The 18,305-nt window shown below is 39.3% G+C and overlaps 1 protein-coding gene across 1 annotated transcript in view; it reads right to left on the minus strand.

Annotated features, from left to right (window-relative positions):
• The window catches only part of TRPM7 (transient receptor potential cation channel subfamily M member 7), a 135,513-nt gene that overhangs the window by 102,859 nt on the left and 14,349 nt on the right, over positions 1–18,305 (minus strand). The window contains exons 2-3 of the mRNA XM_024568092.4: positions 7,316–7,395; positions 5,312–5,350 (exon numbers count right to left, since the gene is read on the minus strand). Of these exons, the coding sequence (XP_024423860.3) occupies positions 5,312–5,350; positions 7,316–7,395 (119 nt within the window). The remainder of the gene's footprint in view (positions 1–5,311; positions 5,351–7,315; positions 7,396–18,305) is intronic.

The following is an 18,305-nucleotide window of genomic DNA, read 5'->3' on the forward strand; positions in this document are numbered from 1 at the left end:
AAAATGGACATAATAGATGAGATAACTGCTTTCTAGCACTGAACAAGAGGAAACATGGAACTTGATACTTGAAATGAAGGAAATACAGGAGGTGATTCTCCCCGGTTGCACCAGGCTGGGGCAATTTTTAACCATTATGCATAGAGGTGATGCCCAGGCAGGAAATGGTACTGTCACTGAGCTAAGCGAGGAGGCAGGAAATAGAATTCTGGCCTGGTGAAATAGCTGGATTTCCTAACAGTGGACCAGAGAAGAGAGCTATACAGAGAGACACAAACAAATTTGCATGAGAATTCACCATGGCTTCTTAGTCAGGAAGTGAGCTGTATCTGTCAGGCAAGGCTCTGTGACACTTATCAGAAATCACCTGCTGTGTGTCTGAGAATGTAGTTATAGACAGCTAGGAGAAATTGTAGGTTTAGTTCAGAGTGCAAAGATAGTTACTGAGCATCTGATGCACTCAGCTAAGACTCTAAGAGGCTATCTATACCTCAAGTGTAAAATCTACATCCTAGCACTAAGTTTATAATAAAAATAGAGCTGCCCTAACAAACAAAAATCAAGCAAATTATTGACCAAAAAGTCAATAATTTAATCACATTAGAACAAAACTGAACACCCTTTAAAAGAAGATGACATAGTCCAGACCCCTAAAGTGAATCATGCACAATATTCATGACATGCAATAAAACATTACTAGACATATAAGAAAGAAAGAAAATGCTCGTAACAGGATCCGAGATGGCGATGGAGTAGGTTAAAGTTACACTCACCTCCCCCAGCATCAAAACAGAATTACAACTAAGTTATAGAACAATCAACCTGAATAACCAATTGAAGACTAGGTGAACACAAGTCTCATAACTAAGGATGTACTTACAGAAAGTCCACATTGAGACTGGAAGGAAGGGCAAAGACATGAAAGGGCTGACCCCGAACCCACACACAGAGATTAAGTTGAGAATCAGGAGGGATATCTCAGGCTCAAAGGTTCCCCACACCCCAAGAGTAAGGAGTCTCAATCCCATGCTAGTAGCCCAGAGGAGCAGCAGTGCTTGGAAGAGGTGCCTGCATTACACCTGACTATGAAAAGCAGCCAGGATGTGTCCCCAGGGAGAGACCCAGGGAGTGTGCTATAAATCCAGGTGTCCTGTTAAAGGACTAGTGCACAAAATCTCATTTGCTGCCACACTTACCCTGGGCTCTGGTAGAAGGAAGTGGGCTCAAAGTGAACTGGAGTCACACTGGGAGAGAACGAATGGTGCGGCATCGGGAGCAGGCTGAAGGGACAGCTGCTAAGGTCCTTGTGCTGAGTCCCTCTCCCACACTACCCAAAGATGCCGCCACTCCTGGGTTCAGCACTCCCCTCCATACAGCATCAGCCTTGGGGAATGTACTAGCCTACCCTCCCAACTCTCTGTGGCTGTGCCCAGCAAAGCTCACAGCCTGTAGAGGAGTCTGCTGGCTGCAAACAACCTCAGCTTGTGATGCACACTTTCTTGGAAAACCCTTGAGGAGGTCCAGGTAGACATGGGGGTGGCAGAGATACAGAGAGAGACTGAGTTGTGTGGCTCTAGGGCAAGAGCCAATTTTCCCTCACAAGTCCAACTGATACCACCATTCCTGTGCAGACTTCCCTCCACGTGGCCAAATGTCGGTCTGGTTAGCCTGATGAACTCGACTGGCCTCACCCTGACAACTCTATCAGATCCCACCACAAAGGTCTACATGCCTCAAGTGGGTGGAAGCTGTCTTTAGTGTGCACTGTGACTTTTCAGGGGACTAAATGGTAATGGAAAATATGAAGGGAAAAAGGAAGGGAGGGAGGGAGGGAAAAAAGGAGGGAGGAATAGAAGGACAAATGGAGGGAGAGACAGAGGGAGAGACGGAGGGAGGGAGGAAGGAAATGAAATAAAGACTTGCTTAGTAACCTCAGACCCAGTACTGGCATTGAGTTTAAGTCTGTATCAACCTGGTGAACATCACTTGTCCCTACCTAGGGACTGAGAACCTACCTCACACAAATTGCATACTGCCAGAGGCTCTTTCAGTGACTGGGTGTCTTGGGCCTTTTGCTGATCTACCCCTTGAGTCAGAGCTGGTGGAATCAGAGCTGGTGCAACCAGCCTTGATATACAGCTTGGGCCCTCCCACCCACACTGGGATCAGCACAGGTATCCACAAACTGTCGACTGCTTTGTAGCTCAAAACAGGTAGCCCAGGGCTACCAACAGGCAGCACCCGAAATTGACATGCACCAGAGACCTTTCCAAGATGTTCCAGAACCAATAAACACAGTGTCAGACTTCAGACCACATCAGAACATGACCCAGTTAGCTCCACAAGAGGCACAACCCACCCCCACTCCCCACCAAAAAAACCAAAGCTGGTCTGGCGCCAGACCCTGCTGGGGCGAATTCCGCTTCATGGGGCCAGCTCCTGCACAGCAGCGTGTAAAATGTGTTTGGTGTCAATCCTCACAGTCAGCCAGCTTGAGGGTTAACCCCACTGACAGACACACCAACAGCAACTAACACTCAGTAATTATCAGAGAAATGCAAAATAAAACCACAATGAGATACCACTTCACACCTGTCAGAATGGCCATCATCAGTTAATCCACAAACAACAAGAGCTGATAAGGATGTGGAGAAAAGTGAACCCTAGTGTGCTGTTGGTGGGAGGGCAGACTGGTGAGGCCACTATGGAAAACTTGTGGACGGCCCTCAAAAAATTAAAGATGCAACTGCCTTATGACCCAGCAATTCCATTTCTAGGTATATATCCAAAGAAACCCAAAACACTGATGCTAAGGAATATGTGCACCCTTCTGTTCACTGCAGTGTTATTTTCCATAGCCAAGACACAGAGCAACCCAAGTACCCATCAGTGGACAAGTGGATAAAGCAGATGTATATACAATGAAATATTACTCAGCCATAAAAAAGAATGGAATCTTACCATTTGCAACAGCATGTATTACGCTAAGTGAAATGAGTCCGTCAGAGAATGACAAATACCATATGATTTCACTTGTATGTGGAATGTAAAGGACAATATAAACGAAGGAAACAGACTCACAGATACAGAGAACAGACTGATGGTTGCCAGAGGGGAGAGGGGTTGGGGGACTGGGTGAAAAAGGTGAAGGGGCTGAGAAGTACAGATGGGTAGTTGCAAAATAGTTATGGGGATGTGAAGTACAGCATAGTCAATAATGTTGTAATACTATGCATGGTACCAGGTAGGTACTGGAAATCTCAGGGGAACACTTTATAAAGTATATGATTGTCTAACCACTGTGTTCTACATCTGAAACTAACACAAAATAACATATTAAATGTAAACTATATTCAAAATACAGTGAACCACATTTACTTTTCTTAAAAAAGTAAAAATGTGATTCATATTCAAGAAACAAAGTAGTCAGCCCTGGCTGGTATAGCTCAGTGGATTGAGCGCTGGCTGTGAACCAAAGGGTCACTAGTTCGATTCCCAGTCAGGGCACATGCCTGGGCTGCAGGCTGTGCCATCAATAGGGGCCATGTGAGAGGCAAACACATTTATGTTTCTCTCCCTCCCTTCCCCTCTCCTAAAAATAAATAAATAAAATCTTAAGAAAAAAAAAAAAGAAACAAAGTAGTCAAAAGAAACAGACCCTAAAAGACACAGATGTTGGAATTAGTAAACAAAGATTTTAATTTGCATTAAAGGACTTATAATGACATGGAAACTGCAGTAATAAAGAATCAAATGTAAATTCTAGAATTAAAATAATATAATCCACAAGATAAAGTTCAATAGATGGACAAAACAACATATTGAAAAAAGCAGAAATGAGGTTTAACAAACCTAAAGATAGATCAATGTAAGTTTGATATATGGAAAATATTTTAATTTAAAAAAATTGTGTCAGTGACCTATGAAAAATATCAAGCAATCTAACACAGGTATAACAGTAGTCCCTGAGAGAGAAAAGAGAATGAGGCAGAAATATTAAACAATGGCTGAAAACTTCCCACTTTGGTGGAAAATAGGAACTTCCAAATATTTATACAAGCAGAGCAAGTACAAAGAGAATCACTCTTGGGCACATTATAGACCTATTGCTGGAAACCAAAAATACAGAAAAAAATTCTTTACAGTAGCAAAGGGGAAAAAAAAGACCCATTACATACAGAAGAGCAGCTACATTAAGGATAGCTGACTTCTCAGTAGAAATAAGAGCCAGAATACAATATAATGATATCTTTAATGTGCTAGAATGAGAAAAACATCAATTCAGAATTCTCCATCTAGTGAAAATATCCTTTAATTACGAGTGTAAAATTAACATTTTCTGATAAACCAAGCTAAAAAAATTCATGTCCAGTATATGTGCACTATACCAAAGGTTAAAGGAAGGTCTTCAGCCTGAAGAGAAAAAAACCAAATGGAATTTCCCACCTAGAGGAAGAAAGGAGTAAGATCAGAGATGGTAAAATTTAGTATACCTAAAATGAACTCATTCCATACACTATTGTTCCCAGACTACCAACCAGAGACCTATTCATCTTCCTCTAACATTCTTTCATTGTATCTTAATGAATAGTAATATTTACTTAGTTGCCTAAGAAAGAAATTTAGGTAGTCTCAAATCTTCCCTTTCTCTATGCATCCACTTAATCCTGTTGAGTTGAAACCCTTAATCCCTTTAAAATATGTCTAATTCTCTTTATCATCATAGCCACTATCTTAATTCAGGCTCGAATTTTTTGCCAGATTCACTTCAAAACTTTCCAAACTATTTTTTTCTCCCAATTCAATGTCTGAAAAATGCCAACTGTGTTGAGAGAAAGAGAGAGAGAGAGAGAAAGAGAGAATCTATTAAGCTTCTTACTTCTGTATACAATATCCTTTTAACATGAAATCAATACTATGTGGCATATGCACAGAAAGCTTAAACGATCTGGCCCCTACTCATTTTTCTAGACTCAGATCTCTCTAACATCCATCTTACATATTAAATTCTCAAGATCCGTGACAGAACCATAATCTCTTTTACTGTCAGGTATTCCCACTTGCTGTTCTCTCTGCCTAAACTCACTTTCCCTCAATCTGTACCCAACTAATTCATTTAACTTTAGAACTCTCCTCAGGTAGCTTCACCTGAGTTTCAAGCAAACTTACCTGGTTCTTCATCTCCCAGGTCTGAGTGAAGTAACCCTCAATTATAACAGCCTATGAATATTATCCCACTGTATTCTGATGTTTCTAGCAGATTGGTTTTGTTTTTAAAATTTGTGCAATAGAGTTAGATTATTAAACTTACCTGACCAACTGCTGACAAATTTGACATCCTGGAAGGCATCTACAAACAAGGTAAATTTATTACTTAAAGGGCAAAATTATTAGTTTAAACTAAACTATAGAAAATCCATATAGAAGTACAAAACAAAGAAAAATTATAGTTTAATTTTTCAGTACATGTCATATGTGTGTATGGTTTACGTTAAATAATTTTTTAACTCACATGGTTTCCATACTTTAAATACAATTAAGTAAAACATAAAATCCAGAAACCGTAAAACAACAACAAAAAAAATAGATTTAACTATGTAAAAATAAAACATTTCTACATGGCAAAATGTGACCCTAATCAAGTCTAAAAACAAACTGAGAAAAAATATTTGCAAACAAAAGGTTACTTTGCCTAATATACAGAGCTTCATCAAATCAATATAAAAAAGCATAATATATGAACATATAGTTCACAGTAATAACATACATATGAAAAGGCATTTTATTATAAAAATATTTTTAAAAACCTTTAAGACAGTATCTTGGTGAAAATATAGAATATAGTAGTCTTGAATCTGTTGATGGGAGTAGAAATTGATATAATCTCTATAAAGGGAAATTTGGTAATACTCATCAAAATAAAAAAATGCAGACTCCTTCCCAAAATCTAATTCCAGTACTAAAAGTATAGGCTAAAGAAAATATCTGTCACATCTGTACAATGATTAAGGTAAAAGGTTATTCACTACAGCATTGTTTTGCCTAACAGCCAAAAAAAAAAAAAAAGACAGAATAGCTAAAATGTCCACCAATAAGGACTACTACAAACAAACTATTATACAGGCATGTAATTTAAAAATATGCAACAAGAACAAAATGGTCAGAGACATGGAACAGACTGGTAGGTGGAGGAGAGGAGGAGAGGAGGAGGAATGGGTGGAAGGAGAGGGGATTAGTCAAGGAACATGTATGAATGACTCCTGGAAATGGAAAACGGAGAGAGGACTAACTGTGGGATATAGGGATGGGCTGGGTGGGGGGGGGCAAAAGGGAAAAAAAATTGGGACAACTGTGACAGAATAAACAATAAAAAAAACAAAGAACAGAAAAAAAGTATCTTGGTATTATTGCTAAGATAACAAACACAATGGACTGAACAGTATGTATTTAAAAATGAAGAGGGAGTAGACAGATATCCGCTTGGACATACAAAGACTACTGTATTTTACCATATATAATGCACACTTTTATGCCCATATCTTTGAGGGAAAAATAAGGACGTGCACTATACATGGGTACAATAACCCCATGTATAATATGCACAAATGCACTCCGGTGTGCATTACACACTGGAGTATATTATACACGGTAAAATACTATATATCTATTTCTGGGAAGTATTCCAAGAAATAGGCAATATTAATTTCCTTAAGGAAAGGGAATTTAAAGGAGACTTTCACTTACAATTTTTGGTACCTTGTAAACTTATTTGTTAACCTAGTCATATAAAGTTAATTTTAAAAATCAATTAGTATAGAAAGAAATGACCAGGTAACTATCTTTATAAATTATGCCTCATATGAACAGCTACAGCAAAGGATACTTATTTAATAACAGCTTGCTATTTCTTTAACACCTGATGAGTATTTCATTATTTCAATTGCAAAATAAAATTAACAATTACAGGAAATACACTCAGTTAATGACAATATGATCTATTTTTTAATAAAGCAAGATCATAATTTTCTCTCAATGAAAGAACAGTGCTTTATTTTAGAACTGGCATACTGAATGAAAAAGATCTAAATTTTAATCCCACCTCTATGAATCATTAGCCATGTGACCCAGTAAGTGCCATTTATGCTCTCTGGTTAAAAAATGTGATGTTACATTGTAAGAACAATTAACAGTAAGCAAAAAAATTAACAGTAACTACAAATAATTTAATTAATAATTGCCTTTTAATAAATAAATTAGCAATACAATTTACATCTAAATTTCTAGAAAAGCACAGAAGAAACAAAGGTATGCTTACCTGTGAGGGTCTTTGGAACTTGGTATAATATATACACATTCCCTCTTGGTCAAAGTGCTTTCTATCCAGGATTTCTGGGACTAAAACAAAAAGTTTTAAAAGATGATTTATAAATTAACCCACTAATATTATAAGGAAATAATTATAAATACACAGAAAGAAACAGTTCTATACTATTTGTTTTTCAATTTACTAAATATTTATTACATATTATACATAATTCATGCTTCCTGATGACAGTACACCTAAAATGTAAGAATCTTTTAAGTCCAGTGTGATTTAGGTCACTAAATCTACAATGCTGTGCAGGTACGGCTGCTTCAAATAAACAGAAAGGAAGGAAATCAAGTTTGAGATTCCCATTGTGGGCCAAAACCTCAAGAGGGGCTGATGTAATCACTTAAGAGCCAATTAAAAGTGATTGTCAGGTTTAACTGAAAAAATAAAACCTTGCAGTGGGCTCCCTCTGGAGCTCCCACGCCTTTCTTCCCTCTCAGGTGTGTATCTCCTAAACTTAGCGGTACCCATGAGACTTGCAGCCAGGGGAGCAAGGGGCGGCAGCAGCTCATCCCAGGCTTACCCCCTTATCATGTCTCCAAGGCTCCCTTTTCTCTGACTTTGCAGTGAGCTAACAGCAGCCCTGCCTTACTTAGCTCACTTCTTTCCTGTAAAGTTCCTAGGGAGCCGAAGAAAAGCACCTCCTAGGTTCTCTCCTGTTGCTTCGTCTACCCTAAGCCCTTCCTTTGTTTCACTGCCCCCAACTTTAATAAACATACTCTCAAATCAAAAATAAAATAATTTTTTAAACTTTGTTATATTCTATTTCTAAAATAACTACCTAAAGCATAAGGATATGGAATGGTTAATGGCACTGGGATAGAAAAAGAGATCAAGCAAATTCTAACCAAGAGACAGATAATAGAAAAAATAGTAAACATCAATAGGGTTAGTGCAGGTTATCACATGATTACAAATGTTTGATTTACCAGATTGCTGTAACAATCTTAAATACGAATAACCAAATAAGATAGTCTCAAAAGATAAAAAGCAAGAAATTAATAGGGAGAATAAGGCAAACCTAGGATCAATATGGAAAAGAATTCATTTCCCTCAATTATTGTGAAACTAAAATTATTTCAAATTTAAGACTATTAAAAATTGATTTTTTATAGCACTACTTAGGCTTCTGCCTGGACCCTTAGACTCTGCACCCTGTTGTGTGTAATTGATTAAAAAGGGATAAGGCATTCTGTACCGAGAGAGGCGAAACTCCGTAAATTAGGATAAAGCTCTTGGGTTTCACCCTATACAGATGTAGATGTAGATATACATCATTATACCTCGCAATGACGGTACAAAAAGGAAGAGTCGTTATTCTAAAAGGAAAATTCTAGGAGAGATATTCTAGAAAGAATTATGATGGCTGAAGTTTTGCAGGCTCCTCTGAAATCCTCCAGATACTTCAATGATAAACCTTAGTTTATTCCCCAAATTCTCTAATCCTGGTTCTAAAATTCCATCTGTCATTCAAGAAATGTCCATTTCTTAGATCAATGGTTCTTGTTTAAATAGACTCACTTCACATTTTACTGAGAAAACTGATGCAACAAGAAGAGATTTTCTACAAATTTCTATCACGTCTATCTACCAGTGAGTATCTATACCCACATACTCTGCCTTCTTTCCTGTGACTATTTTTGCTCCTATTCAAGTCTAACTACTCCTCTGTGCCCTAGATCCTCTACCCCTCACTAACTAAAAGACACTCTCCACCAATTCTCTCTTAATTTTTTCCTTCTTTATTAACTCATTCCTATCAGCATGCAATATGCCTTTATTCTCTGTATTTTAAAAACAAAACACAAACCTTTGCTTGACTATACTTCTCTCTCAAGCTAACACTCCATGTTTCTGCCTCCATCTACAGCAAAAGATCAGTGGAAAAATGTTTCCCCTCTTTTCTTCTCCCACACTTTCTAAAACCCACTCCAGTTGAGCTTTCAAGCCAATGACTTCCTCTAAATCCCAAAGTTGATTTTCAGAACTCGTCTTCATTGATATTATCAGCAGCATTTTACAAAGTTGATCATTCTCACATTGCTGAAACATTTTCATCAGTTAGTTTGGTTATCTTCTCTTCATTGGCCACTCCTTTTATCTCCTTATTGATTCCTCCTCTTCTCCCCAATATTTGATTTCTTTTTTCCACTTATATTCACTCTTTCAGCACTCACATCCAGTATGCCATTAATACACTGGATGACTTCCATTTTATACTTCCATGCCAGATCCTTTCCTTAACTCCATGCTAATATATCCAAATGCCTAATCAACAGTGTCATTTTGATAGGCATCTCAAACTTAACATGGCCAAAATTGAACTCATCTTTCACCCAAACACTCATTTCCCATGCAGTCTTCCTCATCTCAGTGAATGGCAACTCTACTCTTCCAGTTCTATTCTTTCTGGGTGGTTTTTTTTAAGGATTTATTTATTTATTTATTTATTTACTTACTTACTTACTTACTTACTTACTTACTTACTTACTTACTTACTTACTTATTATTAATTAATTAATTTATTTATTGGGGGGGGAGAGGGAGAAATAGGGAGAGAAACATCAGTGTGTGAGAGAAACATCAATCAGTTGCCTCTAGCATGCCCCAACTGGAGGACCTGGCCTGCAACCCAGGCATGTGCCCCAACTGGCAATCGAACCAGTAACCTTTTGGTTCACAGAACAACACCCAATACACTAAGCTTCACCAATCAGGGTCAGTGCTATTCTTTAAGGCAAAAATCTTAGTGACATCCTTGATTTCTTCTTATATGAGGTGTGCCCAGAGAGTCCAGCCATTGTTAATATGAGAATGGTTTGCACGACACTGATGTAACCTGGCAGCCAAGGAGAGTGGACTGGAATGCGCATGCATGAACAATGACGACTTCACTGTACTAGTCAGTGGAGGCAATAGTCTGTTGTTAAGTGAGCATGTGTACTGTGTGGCCGTTGCATTCAAAGTGACTGAATGAGTACAGCAAATAATCTGCAACAAATTTTGCGTTAAGCTTGAATATTCCTCCATGGAAACTATTCAGATGATTCAGAAGGCCACAGCTATGGGCAACTGGTGATTGGCAGCTTCATCACGACAACCCGCCTGTTCATGCATCATGTTCAGTGCAGAGTTTTTTGGTGGAACATCAAATCACCCAAGTGACTCAGCCCCCCTACAGCCTCGATTTGGTACCCTGCACCTTCTGGCTTTTCCCAAAACTAAAATCACCTTTGAAAGGCAAGAGATTTTAGACCATCAATAAGATTCAGGAAAATCTGATGGGGCAGCTGATGGTGACTGGGAGAACTATGTGAGGTCCCAAGGTGCCTACTGTGAAGGGGACTGAGGCTTCACTGTTCTGTGTACCATGTTTCTTGTATCTTCTTCAATAAATGTCTCTATTTTTCATATTATAGGGCTGGATACCTTCTGGACATGTAAGAGGGTACAGCCAGGGGGCCCACCAGAGAAGGATTGTAATGGGAGCCAGAACTCAGGGTGTATCCAGGAAATATTAAAAATATGGGATGTCCTCACCCCGACAAGTCTGAACTGGGGGATGGGACACATGGAGCAGGGCCATTGAGAGTTTTTTTGCACAGCAACAGTTTTGCAAATAACCTCGGGCATGGTCATTTAACATATCTATAAGTGTTAACTGGTTTCATGGATATGTTACATAGCTGTGGCTGTGCTTTAAGCCAGGGATATGGGAGTGAGTTCCACCATGGATGTAACTAGGAGGCAACTCCCCCTGGTTACAGTGCCTATGTGAGAGCTTAGAGATGACTGGATCCATGCCACAGGGCCACGCCTGCCCAGACTTACTATGGCAGCCCACAAAAGCTGGAAAAATATGGGAATGCTAGCAAGTGTAACCAATTGTGGGAGGAGCTGGAAATGGGGCTGCAGAGGAACCCAGGCGTGGCAGCCATGACAAGAGGAACCACGTGGCTTTGGGTCTCCCTTTGACACACAGCTTAGGAAGCCAGAAAGCAAGATGTAGCAGCGACGCAGAGCTCTCTTTTAGCAGTTTGGAAGAATGCAAGAATGCAGGAGAGACGCTGCAGGAAGGAAAAGGGTGAAAGGACTCTTGTTGGTGGGCCACGAGAATGTGCCATGTGGTTTTGAATTAAGAACTGGAGATCCTGGTGACATAGCTGATGGTGCTGGGAACAGAGAGAGGCCTGCCAGCCAAGCATGGATTACTGGGAAAAACCAGGGGCTACCTAAGCCACAGACTTCTATTATCTTCCTGAGATACAGTACCCCGGACCAGGCAAAGAGGGGAAGGAGGGAAGGGCTGTGTGTGTTTTAAGGGACTTTGGGATTTTAATGAAGACATTAGTCATTACTCTTAAGTCTGTAAAACTTTTGAATAAATAATTCCTTTCCTTTTCACCAATCTCTGGCATTGAGAGCTATGATTCCCTGGTAGTGAGCAAGGCAAACCTAGTACAGAGGGTCCCCAGGAGAAGGGGGGGGGCATTCAGTAATATTGTGCAACCCCTTCTCCAGTGGCCAATCAGGGAAAATCATGGGAGATCACAAGCGCAGTAGCTTTAAAGTAATACAACTACTTGTACGTGTGCAATAAAAGCCCACCAAAACTAGCCAGGAAGGATTCGCCCTATAAGAATAGAATCCCTTGAGCCCATAAGGTCAATCTCTGCTTGGAGTTGGCCTGCTACTTTGTTCTCTACTATAAACTCTGTGTTCGGTTCAATTCTTTGTCCCGATCACCAAGAACCTGGTTACCTGTGCCCACCTGTGACAGACAGACCTCATATACTTCATATATATAATCCCATGAGCAAAACCTGTCAGCCTGCCTTCAAAACATATCCAGAATCAACCACTTCTCAACCTCCACTGCTACTATTCTGATCCAAGCATCATCACCTCTTGCCTGGCTTACTGCAGAAACCACTCGTGCCACCTTTCAGTCTGTCTATTCCTCAAGAGAGATAAAGTTATCCTTTAAAAATGTCATATGTCACTCTCTGCTCAAATCTTTCTAATACCGTCACATTTTACTCAAGAGTTTTATAAGAGCCAAAGTTCTCACAATAATCGTTAAGGTCCTAGAGCGCTGCACCTCTGCATCCTATCTCATTACTTTCATTCTATTACCTCCTTCAAGTCTCTGAGCAAATGTCACCTTCTTGTTGAGGCTTTCACTATTTAAAAATGCCAGCCCATCCCTCCTGGTCCCTTACACAACTATAAAGCAACAGAACCATCGCCAGGATCACTTTTAGAGCATTATCCTGAGAACCGAAAGATCTGGCTCTGTCAGGTAAACTGCAGGTATATATTATTCCTATCAGCCCCCTTCTCACTGCACAACTACACATTGACACTAGGCACAGCGTCTATAACTGAAAAGATGTTTTTCATGTGACTTCTGCTTGTAACTTAAAAAAAGAACATCATTTGGTAGTGCTGCTGACATGTAATGATGTGAGACTGAATTTCTACCAAAACCAACTTAACCTACAGCTTTAAGTTCATCAAATTTTCATTGTGCTCCCAGTATTCAAAAACACAGGATTTGGGGATTGCCACTGAAATTATACTGTATATACTGTGATCTGACATTTAAAAGGTTGCTTTTGTCTTTTAGAAAAATCAAAACTGGTATGCAAAAAAAGGGGCAGATTAATTGTTGCACTTATTTCTATATACCTACGAATTTGTCCATTTATTACTTAATGAAATCCAGACACAGATAGTATAAAGTATGTCAAAGATTTATTTGGCATTGCTCCCTGTGAGCTAGCTATTCGGAAACTGGCAAAGACCACAGTTCAATCCCATGCTATTTTAATGAAGTCCATCAAAATCAGATACTACGACTAGATACTTAATGTAGTCAAATAACCCACTGAAGAATGGAAATATAGATGCACTGAGCACTCACTTTGCTCTACTATCACTATGTCAAGTTTTTATTTAACTAAATCATTTGCAGTTTATCAGCACACATCTGAAGCCTACAATATAAATGACAGAAGGACAAAAGATGAACACACAGCATGAGCAAACGTGTTAAGAAAAGTGGAACTCTTTAAGTTCTGTTAAACAACTACTACTTGACAAAAAAGGAAGAAGCCTAGGGGTAGAGAGGTTCAAAACAGGCCTCTCCAAAATATTCCACTTTGGCATATTATTATATTATTGTATCATAAACTGAAGGCAATTTAGACCCTGCAGTCTCACAAGAAACTTTTCTCTCTCCTTTAAATAATTTAAATTAGGATCGTTGCCCATAAAAAGAGTTATCACCAGAAATAACGTCTGGGCAAACTCTCATCACCATATACTGTGAATGACCTTCCCCATCTCTGACACACCAAAGCATCTTACCTCATCCTTAACTGAGAACGTCATAAATACCTCATTTTCCCTTTCTGTCTTTGAATCCCTCACGCTGTGGTGTCTCTGACTCTCGTGTATGTGGGATTCCCATGCAGATGTATGTATTCAGATGTATTAAATTTGGTTATTTTCTCTTGGTAATCTGTTTTGTGTAGATTTAATTATGAAACTCCATTAAAAAAAAAAAACCTTAAGAGTAGAGTTTCTTCCTCCCCCACAGGGAGGATTTGAGAATATGTCAATTATACCTCAATTTTTTTAAAAAAAAATAGCACTTGGTTTTCTAGGCATTCTTCAATAATGATGTTAAATGTTTAAAAAAATAGTGAATATATGGGAGTAGATAAATGCTACGCAATGTAACTTTGTACAATTTACACACTCTTTTTTCTTTTGCTCCTCTTGATAGCACAATTGGCTGAAAACCAGCAAGGATGGAGTAGAATTACACAACACTATTAGCTAATTTTACCTGGTGGAATTTAAAGAATACTCACCCAACAACATATATTGATATAGTACTTAACGTCCAGATAATATAAAAAACTGTGAAAACTCAACAGCAAAAAAAATCAATCCAATCAAAAATGGGCAAATTTCACCAAAGAGGATATGCTTATATTACCAATTAAGCATATTTTAAAAATGCTCAACTTCATTGGTCATTAGGGAAATGCAAATTTCAAAGCACAATGAGGAGAACCAAGATGGCGGCGTACGTAGGTAGACACACTGCACCTCCTCGCACAACCAGAACTGACAGAGAATCCAACGGCAAGGAAGACCAACACCAAGGAAATAAAAAATAAACATTCATCCAGACCGGTAGGAGGGGCAGAGACAGGCAGCCAGGGCGGAGAGGACTCACGTGGCCATGGCCAGACCGAGACTGGCGGAGTGTGGGATGAACGGGGCAGGTAGTCTGACCACTAGCAGACCCTGAGACCCCACATTCGCGCAGATAAACCGAGAGGGCCGGACTCAGAGTGGAGGAGAACGGGGCAGGCAGAGCGGTGGGCAGCACCCTGCGGCCCCACATTCACACACAGATAAACCGGACAAACGGCGGGGATCGAAGCAGACTGCGCAACCCAGGGCTCCAGTGTGGGGAAATAAAGCCTCAAACCTCTGATTGAAAACGCCCGTGGGGGTTGGGGCGGCAACAGGAGAGACTCCCAGCCTCACGGGAGAGGTCATTGGAGAGACCCACGGGGGCCTAGAGTGTGCACAAGCCCACCCACTCAGGAACCAGAACCAGAGGGGCCCAGTTTGATTGTGGGTAGCGGAGTGAAAGATTGGAATCCGGGGGAGAGTGAAGTGGGCCCCATTGCTCCCTCTCGGCCCCTCCCCCAGGTACAGTGTCACAGCACAGCTACCAGCGTTACCCTGCCCCGGTGAACACCTAAGGCTCCACCCCTTAAAGTAACAGATGTGCCAGGACAAAAAAAAAAAAAAAAAAAAAGGGCCCAAATGACAGAACACTTCAAAGCTCCAGAAAAAATACAACTAAGCGAGGAAGAGATAGCCAACCTATCAGATGCACAGTTCAAAACACTGGTTATCAAGACGCTCACAGAATTGGTTGAATTTGTTTGAAAACCAGATGAAAAAATGAAGCCTATGCTAAGGGAAACAAAGGAAAATGTACAGGGAACCAATAGTGATGCGAAGGAAACTGGGACTCAAATCAATGGTGTGGACCAAAAGGAAGAAAGAAACATCCAACCAGAAAAGAATGAAGAAACAAGAACTTGGAAAAATGAGGAGAGGCTTAGGAACCTCCAGGACATCTTGAAACGTTCCAACATCCAAATTATAGGGGTGCCAGAAGGAGAAGAGGAAGAACAAAAAATTGAAAACTTATTTGAACAAATAATGAAGGAGAACTTCCCTCATCTGGCAAAGGAAATAGACTTCCAGGAAGTCCAGGAAGCTCAGAGAGTCCCAAAGAAGCTGGACCCAAGGAGGAACACACCAAGGCACATCATAATTACATTACCCAAGATTAAATGCAAGGACCTACATCCAAGATTACTGTATCCAGCAAAGCTATCATTTAGAATGGAAGGGAAGATAAAGTGCTTCTCAGATAAGGTCAAGTTCAAGAAGTTCATCATCACCAAGCCCTTATTATATGAAATGTTAAAGAGAGTTACCTAAGAAAAAGAAGACAAAAAATAGGAACAGTAAAAATGACAGCAAACTCACAGTTATTAATGACCACACCTAAAACAAAAACAAGAGCAAACTAGGCAAACAACTAGAACAGGAACAGAACCATAAAGATGGAGATCACATGGAGGGTTGTCAATAGGGGAGTGGGAGGGGGAGAGGGGGGGAAAGGTACAGAGAATAAGTAGCATAGATGATAGGTGGAAAATAGACAGGGGGAAGGTAAGAATAGTGTAGGAAATGTAGAAGCCAAAGAACTTATAAGTATGACCCATGGACATGAACTATAGGGGGGGAATGTGGGAGGGAGGGGGTGGGCAGGATGGAGTGGAGTGAGGGGGGGAATGGGACAATTATAATAGCGTAATCAATAAATATATTAAAAAAAAAACAAAGCACAATGAGATCCTATTTCACAACTACAAGAAGTGTTATAACCAATGGCCAACAATACCAAGTACTGGCAACAATGTATAAAATGGAACTCTCATACTATCCTAGTAGGACTGTAGAATTGCTTAAAAACACTTAGGAAGGAAAAGTATGGTTGTTTACTAATAAGTTAAACATAAATTTCCATGATGAAACTCCTAAGTATCCTCCCGTGAAAATGAAAACATGTCCACACAAAGACTTCTATTTGAAAGTACACAGAAACATTACTCATAATAATCAATAAAATGAATACCCATACAACAGTATACTACTTAGCAACAAAGAGGGACAAGCTAAGTATAACATGCAACACTGCTGGACCTCAAAAACATTATGCTAAATGGAAAAAGCCAGACACCTAAGATTATATAATTCCATTGACATGAAATTTCTAGAAAAGGCAAAACCATAGAAACAGTTAAGTTTAATAATTGCCTAGTTTAAGAATGAGAGCAGGGATGAACTGCAAATGAGTTCACGGGAACTTTGTGAGGTGACTGAAATTTTCTAAAACTGGACTGTAGTGGTTATAAAACTAAATAAATTGATAAAAACCATCAAATTTGTACACTTGCACAAAGGGCACATTTCACAGTATGTGTATTATATCACAATAAAGCTGTTTAAAGGGCAAGGGAGGATTATTAGGCATGTAAAACAGAATAAGGTGGTCAAATGTATGCTTAATCAGAGTTCCAGAAGGAGAAAAAGGAAATCATGGGCAGAGGCAATATTTTAAAGAGATGATGAGAATTTCCAAGAACTGATGGAAAAATTCCAGTCCTGATTCTGAAAACTGAATTACCAAACAGGATTTAAAAATAAAAAAAAAAAACACATCTAAATATGTATTAGTAAAATTTCACAATATGAAGATAAAAACACACACAAAAAAGTTAATTTAGGCTAGGTCAAAGGTAGAGCATTTCAGAAATGATATTCTATTATAGTTACAAGTTTATACTTATAAAATACTTTGAGGCATACATTTTCAAATATAAATTTCCTAAAGATAGTGACTGTTTACAAATTGCTTCCAACAACAAATGAAGGTCAAAGGAGTACAAAGCCCACCAAGGGATTCCTCTTAGGCTCAACTAGATATTAAAATCCCATGAATACCATAGGCCACACTTGGCACCAGTGTCTTAGAAAAACAGATCAGGGGTCACAGATTACCAACAAGGCAGCATCAGCTGTTCCTCTTTGGTAGGTAGGAGTCCTGGGATCAACCATGCAGCACAAGGCTCAAGTGCAAGGAGAAAAGATACACATTGAGAAGGTACAAGATCTGCCCTTGCTTGCCTCATGCCCCTCAAAAGCCAATGTCCTTTATTACAACCTCACAGACATAGCTTCTAAGGCCCCTACAAGGAATATGCCCAATTACAGGAGTCACCGCACACACAGGTAAACTCAAAGGTATGACTTGCCTATCACTAGATATTTATAGTTTCCCAATCCACATATAATTTTCCCACATGTCACATAAAAAATGTTGCCTAAAAACATAGTTGACATTGTATCTTTTGTAAAACCTTTACCCAAAGTGCATATAACGAGACATAATTTTAATTAGTAGACAGCGTGTTTGCCAGGCACTGTTCTAAATGTTTTACATGCATTAACTTATTCTATACTCACAGTAATCCCATGAGTTGGGTACTATTAGTATTCCCACATTACAGATGCAGAGACTTAGACATGGAAATTAGGAAACTGCCCAAAGTCAAATACCTAACAAGTTTGCTCTGGCTCCAAAGCCTCTAATGACATTTTAAGAGAAATTTGCACATGCATTTCAAAATCACTTCATATGCTTTAAATAAACCACCTTTCTTACATCTGTTTGAAACCTGTAAGTAGAAATATATTAATTACTTTCAAAAGCGGAATTCCTATGTGATCACGATACATAACATTTTCTGAACAAGAAAAACGC

This window comes from Desmodus rotundus, chromosome 7 (assembly GCF_022682495.2).
Source record: "Desmodus rotundus isolate HL8 chromosome 7, HLdesRot8A.1, whole genome shotgun sequence".
NCBI classification, from domain to species: Eukaryota; Metazoa; Chordata; class Mammalia; order Chiroptera; family Phyllostomidae; genus Desmodus; species Desmodus rotundus.